The sequence below is a fragment of the Pipra filicauda genome, unplaced genomic scaffold (assembly GCF_003945595.2).
Source record: "Pipra filicauda isolate LSUMZ 115617 unplaced genomic scaffold, ASM394559v2 scaffold186_size1760508_pilon, whole genome shotgun sequence".
In the NCBI taxonomy this organism is placed as follows: domain Eukaryota; kingdom Metazoa; phylum Chordata; class Aves; order Passeriformes; family Pipridae; genus Pipra; species Pipra filicauda.
The window spans coordinates 472863-486284 of NW_024104294.1; the positions used below are offsets into that span (position 1 = coordinate 472863).

Consider the following 13422-nt stretch of genomic DNA (forward strand, 5'->3'; position numbering starts at 1 on the left):
ATTCCCCAAAACAGAGCACCAATGGTCTGATCTCACCCTGAGCCTTTTTCCTGCCTCTGGGCTCTCAGGACATACTGTAGGTGTTCAGTGTTTCTTGGCCACCAAAAGCTCTGGGTGGGGGTTGGAAAGTCAGATAGACTGGTCACCCTGCTGTGGTCCTTCCCTGCACGACCATGCAGTTACTCACACTTCAGCAGAGGATCCAGAGCAGCAATGCAGATTTTATTAAACAGCCTGAAATCTACAGTAGCAGATGGAATTACAAGACCTTTCAATAATTAAAAGTATACATGACTAAAGCAGATAACACAGAACTACACCCTGAATTCTTCCCAAGCCTTGATTCTAGCTGGTAGCACTGAGTATTTTTACTAAGGAAATGCCAGTCACTGGTGGCCTTGAAGGCACTTGTCTGAATTTATCTAATAGAAGAACTAATTTACTGCAGCTCTACTAAAAATCTCTCTGAACAGCAGCAGCTGAACAGCTCAGCAATCATTGGCCGTTACCATCACTGCCAGGCTCCTTTGCTACTGTCACTTGGGAATGAGAAACCTTCTTTACCATGCTTGCAGTTCAAATATTCAAACCCTAAACAGGCACATCATTGACTAAAAACCAGAATGCCAGGCCGAGTCAAAACAGGTTATATGAACATGCCTCCAATATCTCTGGTTCAGAAAGGCATTAAATAATGGATGGGAAAACAAAAACTGAACTTGAGCAGCTGGCTCAGGGAACTGCCTTTCCCTCCTTCAGTGCACAGCAGGGCAACCCTACCTAGCCCTCATCTGCTGCACACAGCTTGGACATTTTCTAAAGGCAGCAATACTCTATACTGGAATTCACACAGAGAAATGTCAACTCTAACACTGGGCTCTGTATAATAATAAGAAATGCTGTTCCAAAAGGCAAGGACACCTTTAATCAGGTAGAAGCTTAAGCACTGTTTCCAAAGCCATTAAGAACCTATTTCTTCCCTTCTGACTTAAGAAGTCTATTAAGGGTCTATGTTGTTTTGGTTTAGCTGTAAGTCTGCAGGGGGTATAACTAGCAAACACTGAATGTTTTGCTTATTTCTCAAGACTAACAGACTGCATTTCCAAATTATATACTTTTTCCAGAGGGTTTGGTTTGGTTTCTCAAGGTCAGTGCAATATCACAGAGCAAGTTGGTTTTTTTTAAAAAAAAGGACAAATAATTGAAAAAAAAAATAGCCCCTTACCTGTGGCAGAGTGAAGACTCTCCAAGCTCCAGTACCTGGACAGGACGCCTCTCATCCCACCACCACCACACACCACCCCGCTGCTGTCTGAATCCGAACCCGGGGAGAGCCCGGAGCTTCCACTGCTGCTGCAGTTTTCCGCACTGTGTGCCCCGCTGGACTCACTGGGGCACTGCTGGGTCCTCATGCAGGCGGCTGAGGGGGAGAGCCGGGGGCTCTGCTCTGCCGGGGGAGGAAAGGGGCACAGAGCTCCGCGGCTGCTCCCAGGGCAGCGGTACCTGGCAGCGCTGCCCGAGCACTGAGCTGGATTCCTACCCTCCTCTCCGCTTGCCTCGATGCATCCTGACATCATAGGGGTCCACTAAGGAGGCTCCCTCTGTGGCAGCTCAACTGCTTTCAACCGCGGCTTCCAGCAGCTGATTTTTATTAAAGCCGATTTCAAGGCATGAAAAAAAAAGCAAGGGTGAGACAGAGATCTCTCCTCCTAATTTAGCAGAACTGTCAGATTAAAAATAAATAAGTGGAAGTAGTAGAATTTCATGCATTTTAAAAATGCCCAAGTGAGAGAGACCTTGTGTTATCTGCTTCCCCTGAGAACTCCGAAAGGACTTAACATATAAACTAATCATGTTTAGAACTGGCTGTGGCTGCTGCTATTAAAAAACTATTTTTGTAAGTCCTCAAAAAAAAAAAAGAATTCAAAATGAAATCAAAGCCAGAAAAACACAGATTGAGATTTGGGGAGGTTGCAGCTGGGAGCTTTGAAAAATCATTTAGCATCCACTCCCAGACTAGACCTGGGATGATCCCTATTTCCATATGTGATCTTTGTAAGAGACCTCAGTCCTATACTGAAACACCATCGATAACTACTTTTTAATTAGAAAGTTTTACATTCTCATTACCTAGCATGATTCAGTGTGTCCCTATAAGAAGGATTCTAAAAGGATACTAGTTTCCTAAGAATGCAGAAATACCTGTGCAGTTTAACAGCTTTGAGGTGCCACAGAGGTTTTATGATAAAGGACATTTCTGGGCTGCCACTCTGCTCAAACACCTGCCTTACAATGGCAGATATGTCCAACTATCAAAATAATTTAAGAGTAGCCACGTGGTTTGTACCACGTGCAGCAGAAAACAGTGTGAGACCAGAACTAGATTGCTTCAGCGTGAGATTACCCAGATCAGGTGAGAGTTTGCCAGGTGAGACTCAGGAGGAGCTTGGCTCTGCCAGCAAAGCTGGGAGGGTGACAGCCACCCACAGTGGGCCACAAAGGAGCAGGTGGGGAAACCCCAAACTGCTCCTACTGCTTACAGAGTGAACATGTCTCTGTTTGGCACACAAACCCAAAAACTAGGAGCCTAATTTCACACAAGAACTGAAAATGGTTCTTTTCCTGAATAAGGAAATTCTTTCCAAAGTAAATAAAGCTACGTAATATGGCCAACACAGCCTGCTTTGACAGAGAGACCTCTTTGACTTTGCATCACTATCTGTGCAGTATCAGAGTTATTTTATTTCAGTAAGACTTCTGGTTTACTGAATATTTCCTAAAAGAAAAATATTTCACCCTCCATCACTGCAGAATATTACAAAGCACCCAACAGTGCTGAACCAACTTTTGAGTCCTTAAATATTTCAGTTATTCTTTAAAAGAAAGGTCTCTGCAGCAACAGCAAAACCAACATTTCTACAGTGGCCTGTAACAAAATAATGCCTTCAATTATCTTCTGAATGTAACTACTTAGACCAAAATATCTTCTGTAATGCCTCCTAATACAGAAATAGAAATGTGTTCTTGATTTGACTGCAGTAGAACCACTCTTCTGCATTGATCTGGTTCTTCCAGGGCCTCCTAGAGCTGCCTGCATTGAAGTACAACTGGAGAGAAACACTTGATCACAATAATGAGGGGGAGGGAAGTTAAGCATTGACCACAAAGACGAATGCAGCAGTTCTGCGGATGTGCAGCACAGGCTGTTGAGAAGAGGAAGGGACAGGGCAGCTCTTCAGATGTGAGAGGCGCTAAGGAGAGGCCACAATTCAGTCCTGATTATCTCTTGCTCCTTGCAATCCCTGCTTGGTGCATGAGAAGTGAGGGAACTCCACAAACCTGTTTCTCTTGCTGACTGAACTACTGACCCTGACATTATCTACACGGGCTCTGTAGCCACTGCTCTTGCCTGGCAGATCTCTGCCCTGGACCTGCTTACACCACTCCATCCGTTCTCTGCTAACTCTCCCACTCCCTGCTCTGGATGCTCCCTGAAAATGCCAGAGATGGCAGTGCTGAAGGTGCTGCAGTGGTATGAATAGTGCATTTATGTACTGGAGAGGCATATTTTTTAACAGAATGGAAAGAGGAAAAATACTACAAAGGGAAGTTGTGGAAAGCAAATATTGTATCAGAGTTTAAGCCTGCAACTCATCGCAGAAGGGTTCCACCTGACTATAGGTTTTTATATTTTCTTGTTGTTAAATCTACAGAGATTTTCTTCTGTGACACTAGAGAGAGAAGTCTAAAGTTGATGTAGCAGCAGCTGACTCCAACTACAGATTAAGGATTTCATTGCACAGCCTGGTCAAGGGAGTCAAGCTAGACTGAGCTTTGGACAGCCTGATTCTAAATATCTGTTGGATTTTTTAGCCTCTGTTGGGTACTCTGTAGTCTCATAGCTTTGAATGGTGATTGCCAGAATCATTTAGGATTTGCTAGGATCTTCTCCCCTCTTTGCCCCATGAAAAGTTTTTACTGGTGTGCTAAATCTTTCACCTCAGTAACTAATATGACCAATCCCACTCAACTTGCTCAGACAAATTTTCAGGAACTCAGCCACCACTGGGCCCAGCTTCTCAAGCTGGATGAAAACCTTTGAGTGAGCACATGTTACCAGTGACCTCTCAGAGTGCAAATGTTTGTGGCTGTGCTTAAACAGAATCAAGATTGACACAGTGGGTCTAATCTTTCTGTGATTAAGACATGAAGTGAAAAATATGCAGTAGGCGACATGATTATTTTTTAGCCACTTCAATTCAATTACACTTGTATGGATTAATGAGGATGGAATGGACATTTCATGCAACAGCTACAATGATACACATCTGGGAACTTGCATACCACTTTCTTCTGTGTCCCTTCAAGAATTAAAATGACAAAACCGGAATAAATAGCTCAGCTTGTTATTTTGCTGAACTACAGGACTGCTAAATATTTATAAGACATAATGAAGTCCTGGTTTTGAGCTAATATTTTCCCTCTAGAACAGATTTCTCCAGTGGCTGTCAAACATCTTCACATTAGCTGTTGCCAAATGTGAGTTTAACAGCCCATCTATAGCTGGGAAAAGAAGATGAAAGTTGGCCACATGATGTTGAGTAAACAAACAGTCCCTTTTGCCTCTGAGAAATACTTTCCGCTACACCAGGGAGGCCAGAGGATAACTCAGTATCACTAAATGGTCACTGTTTTCCAGACTATCCACAAAAGATTCAGCCTTTGAGAACTTGGCTGGCCTATTCTTGTTGCAAGATTTCCAAGGCCACCAGTATGTTCATCAGTGCACATCAGTCACGATGAGTTCATTCCTCTTTGGTTGGCACAACCAACACCAGCACTGTGGTGTAATTCCAGGGCATCTCTTGTAGACATCTGATAGCAGGAAACCAAAAGATCTTAGGCTGTTTAAGTCTGACAAGATTCACGGAAAGTTGCCAAAAAGATCTGGTCTGCATTTAAATAATGATTTTAAATAATACAGGTTTAAGATCTGTTCTAGCACAGCTACAAACCTGATCTTGTAATACACCAGTTACAAGTTTCTCCCTCTATGAGGGTATGACAATCCCTGAAGGTTTACAGTCCTATGTGTGTCCCTATCCACAAAAAAATGAAACAAGTTTCACAGATTCTCTGAGAGACAGTATTGGGAAAACCTCTGAGAAAATGTAACAAGCTGGCACAAGAATAGTAAAGTCTCTGGCTGAGGTAACAGCAAGAGCAGGAACATCCACAGTTTTAGGCAAAGTCTGCAGGTTATAAATAAACAAATATCTGTCTCAGGAGAGAGATAGGGAAGAAGAGGATAGGTATGATAGCCTAAAAGACAAACATGCTGGTCCACTGCTTTAACCCAAAGCCTTGTTATCCTTCTACTGCTCACTCCAGTACATTTTAGGCCCTTCCCTCTCACACCTTTTCTGGTGCAATTCCTATGTCAAAGGTTTCTAAAGATCTTTAGAAGCTGCCAAAAAGCAGAAAAGCATTCCCATATCTACATTAGGAAGTAGCTTGTTTCCTACACTGGCAGTGAGGAACATACTGCAAGGTACAAATGAAGACATGGGAATAACTTGACAACTAGAAGAAGAGGAGAACTGAAGGGAGACCTCATCACTGTCTACAACTTCATCATGAGGGGAGGAGGAGGCACTGAGCTCTTCTCCGTGGGGACCAGGGACAGCACCCGAGGGAATGTTCTGAAGTTGTGTCAGGGCAGGGTCAGGTTGGATCTCAGGAAAAGGTTCTTCCCCCAGAGGCTGGTTGGCACTGCCCAGGCTCCCCAGGGCAGTGGGCACAGCACCAAGGCTGCCAGAGCTCAAGAAGCATTTGGACAATACTCTCAAGCACATGGTGTGACTCTCGGGGTGTCCTGTGCAGGGCCAAAAGTTAGACTAAATAATCCTTGTGGGTCCCTTCCAACACAGAATATTCTGTGATTCTCTGAATTAAAGGGGAAAGATACTTTATATTCATCAACACTACCTGCTGAAGTGTGTAGCAGTCAGGGAAGCCCTTCCAAAGCATTTAAACGTTCCCGATGTTTGAACAGGACAGTAAACTTTGCCAACTCTGGGGTGTACGTGTGTGCACAGGGGGTGTCCAGGCTCCATCTCTCCCGGCGGAGGCTCCAGGCTCAGCCCATCCCGGCGCACACGGCCCCGCATTTCACAGGGGCCAGAGCCACCTGCTGGTGCCACACGGTTTGTCAGGCCCGGGCACCGCAGGGCACAGGGAGAGAAATGCTCGGTGACTGCTCCCCACTGCTGGGACAGCCAGGTGACAGCCCTGAGCCGGCCTCTTTTCTTCCAGCATGGCATAAAGGCAGAGAGAGCGATGTCTCCGTGCTCTGGTGGCAGCAGCTGGTGAGCAGAAGGTAACGAGCACAACAGACTCAGCATTAACATCAAACTCTTCTCCCAGCACTCCTGCTATGGTCTAGCTGGGAACAAACAGGCAGCCTCACCTAAGGCAGTAAGTCTGTGCCCAGCTAAGCTCTTGTCCCCAGGTACTGGGGAGGTGCATGACAGAAGTCTCCCAGCTGTGCATGGCACCTTTTGGGCTGGGGTCCTGACAGTCATCACATACCTGAAGAACTAGAGAGGCTTACAAAATACTCTGTTCCCCACAGTCTCTGCAGCAGTCCCTGCATGAGGTGACCAGGTGCAGACTTTAACAGTGAGAAATTTATCCATATTTTCAACAAGGAAGTATATAGTACCACTACATATTGCACAGCACTTTCATATCCAGTGTCTTTTATGACTAAAGCATAAACTGGGATCATTAATATAAGCCGTTGCAGCCTTGGAGTTAAAAAACTTAAAATTAGATTAAATTAAGTCATCATTTAATTTTATATTTGTTTTACATGATCTACAGCTCTGTACAAAAGCAACAGGTATCACAACAAATCTGTGTAAGAATCAAAGATTCTGCATTCTGCTGCACTACTGCTGCCTCAGGGACTTACCCAATCCTGAAACTGATCCATCAACTTCAGAGTATTACTTCAGTAATTTGCAGTTTTCTTCTCAGCCACATCCTACCACAGGAAGGACAGGTGCACACATTCATCATGCCCAAAATGCTTCAAATGAAGTCCACAAGCAGCAGCTAAAAGAGATGGCTGTGGCAGAGGAATCTCTGCTTCCTCTCTCCACTGTTTTACTCCCACATGAACATGGTTTTGGTGTTGAAAAAAGGATTCTGCTCCATTTCATTTGTTTTGCTACATTTACCCAGAAATTCTTGAAGTCCAGGCTTAGGCCATGGTATGAAGTTCACCTGTACCTAGCTCAGGAATATTGTGTGAATCATAGATGATTCAGTTGCATGCCCCATTTCTAGACAGCATATAAACACCTACAGCACTGCCAGCTGGTCAGTCCACATACATTTACACCCCCTATTCACCTTTAGAAATTCATACATATTTTTTATCTCCCTCAGGTCCCAGTTGGGAACTACCATGAAATTTGTCTCAGCTGTGACTCTGAATTTACTTCTATGACAGCAGTGCTCAGGGATTTCAGCTGATGTCAGAGATGCACCGACAACTTGACAATGATGGGTTTCCATCTGGGATTTCCAAGAAGTAAAGCTGCAGCTTTTTTAATTCAGCCAGGGAGCTGGTCATAAGCATTGGGGCAACACCAGATGCTTGTGACAGCAAGTGATCAAAGCCTTCAGTACTGAGAGAGCAGAGGCAGGGCTCTTGACACTATGATAATAAGTAGTTTGTTTTCCTATTTCCAGATGAAGCCTCATGACTCCGTGCAAGAGTTGTACACAGTGTCAGAAAGCAAACCAGTTTTGCTTGACAGAATATTACGACCATTCAACTCAATGTTATTGTCCCTTGATTAGGTAACTCCAACAGTGTTTAATCAATGGTACAGAGACCTTCTGAGGCAGAAATAGCAGCTTGGCACCCAACTGTGGCTGGCTTTTCCTGGCTAGATTATGAACCGCCAAACAACTCCTCTGCATTCTGTTTTTCTTATTCTACCCCCAAGTGCTGTGATAGAGATATCTGCAGTGTTTGGGCAGGCACTGTCAGATGGAGAATTTAAAAACCTGGCAAGGATACATCTCCCTGTTTAATAATCAATGCAATTTACATTTTAATTCTGAAAAAGCGTCAGTCATTGGAAATGAAGCAGACACGAAACTTCGTGAAAATACAGCATACTTGTTCTTTAAGGGGATTTAAAGTACAGGAAACTTGTATCTCTAGAGGCTCATTTAGTTGCTTTGGTGCCTAATTAGCAACTTGAGAGGAGTTGTACCCACCGTAGTGCTCTCCAGCAAACAAAGGCAGAGAGCCTGTTTCATCTGCAGAAACCTAATTCAGGAGTGTGATATACATGGCATCATCCCAGGTGAGACTGAGTTCTCCTCAGACAACACAGTGCTGCTGCATCAAGCACACCAGCATTGCCATGAGAGATCTCCACTCAAAAGCTGACCACTGCCTTTAAACACCACTCTGGTTATACACTCTGGGAGAAAACAATCCAGAATATGAAAAGCACATGAAAGGCTCGACTCTAAAGCAGGTTTCTGCCCAGACATCATAAATAGGTTGGACTGCACACAAAGCTTCCATACGCAATAAAGCAAAGCTTAATGCCCTCGTAACTCATGCCCAGCTAAGACTGGTGTACACACCAGGAGCGGAGATGCGCCGTTTCCAGCCCACGCAGTCCAGGCCTGTCGGAGTGCTCTGGGAAAATGGGTGCAGTTTCAGTGGCAGGATGTCAAAGGCAACAGGAGATGTGATGGATGGACTTATTCCAGCCTGCAACAGGAGAGGAAAAACAAAGGCAACAAACATTAAACTAGTCCTGTAGGACAAAATATAGCACCTCTTTCCACCTCTGGTACCTGCTCATGTAAGTAAGCAGAACATTAGTAGACGCACATGGATAATTACAGCTAGAGAGGTTAAAAAACAGTGAGAAGGCAGGAAAATGGCAAGTAATAAGAACAGGAGAAGTGGATAATCAGATACTGGATTCATACTTCACATACAACCACACACACCTACATTCACAGAATGTTTCGCTCCTTCCTAAGTGTTTCTAGTGGGAGGGAAAAGCACATCAACTCAAGTCATCCTCTCAGCTACAGAACTGTTCCTACAGCTTTATAACAAATAGTTCCTGTTCTGGTATTTTAATATGCAAATAAAGCTTTTCCCTTCAGAGATTTATTGGTACCAGTCCCCAGCCATATAGAATGTGGATAACAACATTCTTCTCTTCAGTTAAAGGTACAAATAAGAACTCTTGCTTTCTCCTCTACCTGGCTGATTGATTTTAAAAAACTTACAGAACTTTATAAAACTTTGAAAACTCTTTTGAAAACATTGCCAGATCTGAATGAACTTTAGCTGGTTTAAAGGGGAAAATGTATAGATACATACATATAGCTCATGACCTCTGATACAGAATGTAGCAATTCATGCATAATGCAGGGACACTTTTATCCCTTTTTCCTTCTCTCTCTTCTCCCCCATACCTCCTGTGGCTGGCACACAGAGAAAACACCAGTGACTGCAGGTGACTGGGAGATCAGCTGGTCAGTAAGCACTGGTTCCACAGGCATAACCGGTTTTCATCTCTATTGCCTACACCCCTTCCTTTTCCTGCTGTGACATTAAGTTACCACATATCCATCCTTCACTGGAGACAAAATTTGGTATATTGGTTTACTGAGGTCCAGTAGTTTATCTAGGATCTTTCCTTCTCCCTACCAGCCCACATGATGCCCCATCAGCATAAAGTCTGCTGACTAGCCTTGATGCTGAAGCCTCCTCTTTAGAAAATGGTCATTAGTCAAAATCTCCTTAACTAAGCAGAACACAGTGCCCAAGCAGCTAAGAGTGCTGCTGCTCTGTGCCTGGTTTGCTTTTCTTCCCTGGACTTACTTTCCTAAAACAAAGACAACACGGCCATTTCCTAAAACAAAGAACACAGTCAATACTTTGGCTCAAATCACCATCTCCTGAGGGATAACGTGAACCCTGTTCAAATTAACCTGAGCAGTGCCTGTTCTTCTAGAAAAGTCACAGCAAAGCCCCAGTGGGAGCACATGCTCTTCCAGTGACAATGAAATCAAGCGAGACAACTTACTGGGCCACAGCTCTGAAAATGTCAAGGGTAAAGTCGAGGTTATTTACATGAAAGGTGATAGAAAGCATTATTGTTCTGTGTAAGACTAGAAAGCAGAATCCTGTCCTAGGGCTGTTACAATAAAAATCGCAGGCTTCTTATTAATCCCTGGGACATCAGAGCAAACTTCAGGTACACACATTATTTGATTCCTACAGCGTGGGAGACAGGCCTGTGCAACACAAAGTCGGGAGAAGAAGCATTTTCAGGGGCATTAGTAATATGTGGGCAGTGTTTTCCACAACCTACAAGGGAGGGGAGGGGAAATGAGGGACCAGAATATAGTACAGATCCTTTTTTTTACATTTTATGCCAGAGGTTCCAGGGCATTATTTCTATGCTCTTACGCACAGCAGTTCAGTCCCTGGCAGAGGCATTTACCCTTGTTGTATGTCTGTGCTTTGTCAGGTGCACAAGAGAGGGAGATTTTTCTCATTAAATCCCCTCTCCAAAGCGTGTTCATTACCCTCTTGAAGTGTGTCTGAGGTGCCCACAGTGCTCATAACTGTGGTAGCACCCAGCAAAACTTCATTTTCTCTTATTTTGGATATGGTAAAATCAGATTTCCAGAAGTCATATTCAGGGCAATAAGCTAAATATCTGCTTTTCACTGCTTCTCATTTCTCTTTCAAAATAAAAGAGAGCTTTTTCTGCACAATTCCCCCTCTGGGTATAGCCCCCTGATGGGCCTTTTAGGAATCTCTCTAATTTGGCAGCACACAAACTGTGCTTGAACAAATGCACATAGAAGCCACGTCTGTGCTCCTATTGCTGTGCACTCGAGAGGCATCAAGCTTAACAGCCAGGGTTTAAGTTTTTGTTGAAACAGGAAAGCACAGGATGGGAACAGACAGACAGTTCAGAGACATCACTACAAATTTTTTGCAAAAATAATTCCCAAAACAGAGCCCATTGCCATTACAGTGTTACATACGTCAGTGTTTTTGGGCATAGTCTCTACTCCAGTTAGGGAACTTATACTGTACTAGAAACAAGTAAGAGGAGCCCAGGCTACAGCATGAAACCAGCACCATGTAAAGGGCAAAGCCTATGGCCAAGCAGAAGAATGTAGATTCATCCACAGCTATATGAGTTTCTCTTCTTCCCCTTGGGGGGAGGGTGTTACGTTAAGACTTTAAGGTCCAAGATCAGAACCTGCTCAGCTTGTTACTGGTAGCATCTCATTATAAGGGACAGCTGGGTCAAGCTTTGAGTTTGATTGGGAATTTACACAGGCTGTTCCCATTTAAAGCAGCGGAGCAGCTTACTGGACCTAAGCAAAACAAAGACCGTTATATAGAATTGTTTAGGACTGGTATTTTAAGTGGTTATTTTTTTAGTTTGGAGGTAGTTTCTTGACTGTTTGTCCATCTCCCTCTGAATCCCAACTGCCAGCCCTCAGATTAGCCTTATATTTCCACTAATCTGTGTACATTGACCTGAATCATAGAGTAGTACCAGAAATCAGCACTTGAAAAAACCAAGAATTCCTCCCTGCTTTGCTCTATTAAGTTGTTTCCCCAATGCAGCATTACATCACCTTGTGTGCTGACCTCATCTTGACTTAACACAATGTGACTTGTCACAACAGAAGCCACTCATCCCAAGGCAGCCATGTGTCAGAAAACATCAGACTTGAAATTTCAGATCTCCAAAGGCCCAAACAGTCGCCTTGTCGCAGTCACAAAACCACAGCAGACAATGAACATCTTACAAAGCTGCTTTTGTGATAATTTGTTTCTTCTTATTAAAGGGGATTTAGCATCCTTCTAAAACTGCCCTCAAACACTGCAGCTTGTGACAGCACTCCCATGACACTTGGGAGCATGAATAAGCCTGCACTATTACAGGACTAGAGCATTGCAATGGCAGAAAACAACAACTGAGAAAAGAAATTGGGTGATTACTATTATAAATTAAAAGTACAGGCCAAGAAATGCAGTTATATGGTCATACAGGAAATAGCCCTTGAATCCCAACAGTTCTCTTAATAAACCAGCATTATGCCTTCTTGGCCTGCCCACAAAGATTAAAGTGTCAATAACCTACATAACACAGACTGACAGAAACATAAACCCCAAATCTACCTACATGCTACTAAATATCTTCTGCTTATCTCTATTACCGGGAGAAGAACGAACCAGGAAAGGCAGATGATTGATAAGGGGGGTGTCTCCACGGGCACAGGGGCAGCTGCAAATCATTGTGCAGCTGATGCCGATTTAGAGTTAAGTTTGCACCAGAAAATAGAGGTGGAAATGCTTAAAGGGGAAGCTGTTTTCTGGCAGCATCCAAATGTGCATTCAGTGAGCAGAGCAGACAGCATTCAAACTGTGTAATCTGATGGCTCCAGGGGAAGCTATTGAGGGAACTGGTCACTCCTCTCTGAAGCACTAATGGTCTCAGTGCTGGCCAACATGCCCTGCAGCACAGGCTACATTTCCATCGCTATCTGCTTGTCAAGGAATTGTGAGGAATATTTTTAGCGTGTTTTACTGATTTCTGTTTATCACTGAGCCTGTGTAAGCCAGGGATTCATTTTCACTACCTTGTATCATCCTGTACAACACTAAGCGCTCAGAACTTTGAACAAAATGCAAAAGTAACCCAACTAAATTTTTTTTCACCTTAACATCCACACGTTTCAGGAGCCTTACTCACTGTCTCCGACACATAGGTACTATGGAGCTGAGCCAGGGAAGCATCCTCACTGAACTGAGAGCAGGAAACCTCACAGAATCATACCCAGCACCCATCCAAGCAGCAACTGGCAACACTTTGTTCTGAAGGGCCCCACACATACGAAATAGCACAGATTTTTAGTCCTTGTCCCTGGGGAGGGAAGAACAGCTGGCAGTTTTTCAGAAACCCTGTTTCTGGAATTGGCCTGGCTTCCTGTCCCAGGTGTCCATCTGCTTCAATGGGAGACTCCCCCAGGCTGGCATGAGGCAGCAGGTTTTCCCTGGGAAAGCTAAGCTATGTCAGGGGAATGTTTCCCCCTCACCATTCTCAGAACTATTTGTGCGCATAAGTTCAAACACATTCTGAAGTGGTGACAGGACAACTAGGGCCTCAGCTGCCCTCAAAGATTGTCATTTTAATGCAAGAGCAAGCAGAAACAGGCAACCAGGACAACAGAGAGAAAGGGAAACAAATACAGACAACAGACAAAACCAGAAAACCCCGAGGAAAGCTTTTATTTTAATATCTGCTACTTGATTTCAAGCTTGATCAGAAATTT

The 13422-nt window shown here is 43.9% G+C and overlaps 1 protein-coding gene across 2 annotated transcripts in view; it reads right to left on the minus strand.

The window, feature by feature from the left end:
* The window catches only part of ARHGEF4 (Rho guanine nucleotide exchange factor 4), a 206186-nt gene that overhangs the window by 103782 nt on the left and 88982 nt on the right, over nucleotides 1–13422 (minus strand). The window contains exon 5 of one of the 2 annotated variants that reach the window (XM_039380134.1): nucleotides 8677–8806. In XM_039380134.1, coding sequence (XP_039236068.1) covers nucleotides 8677–8806 — 130 coding nt within the window. Of the gene's footprint in view, nucleotides 1–1225; nucleotides 1520–8676; nucleotides 8807–13422 lie in introns of those variants that run through there. The other variant, XM_027741212.2, reaches the window with a different exon arrangement.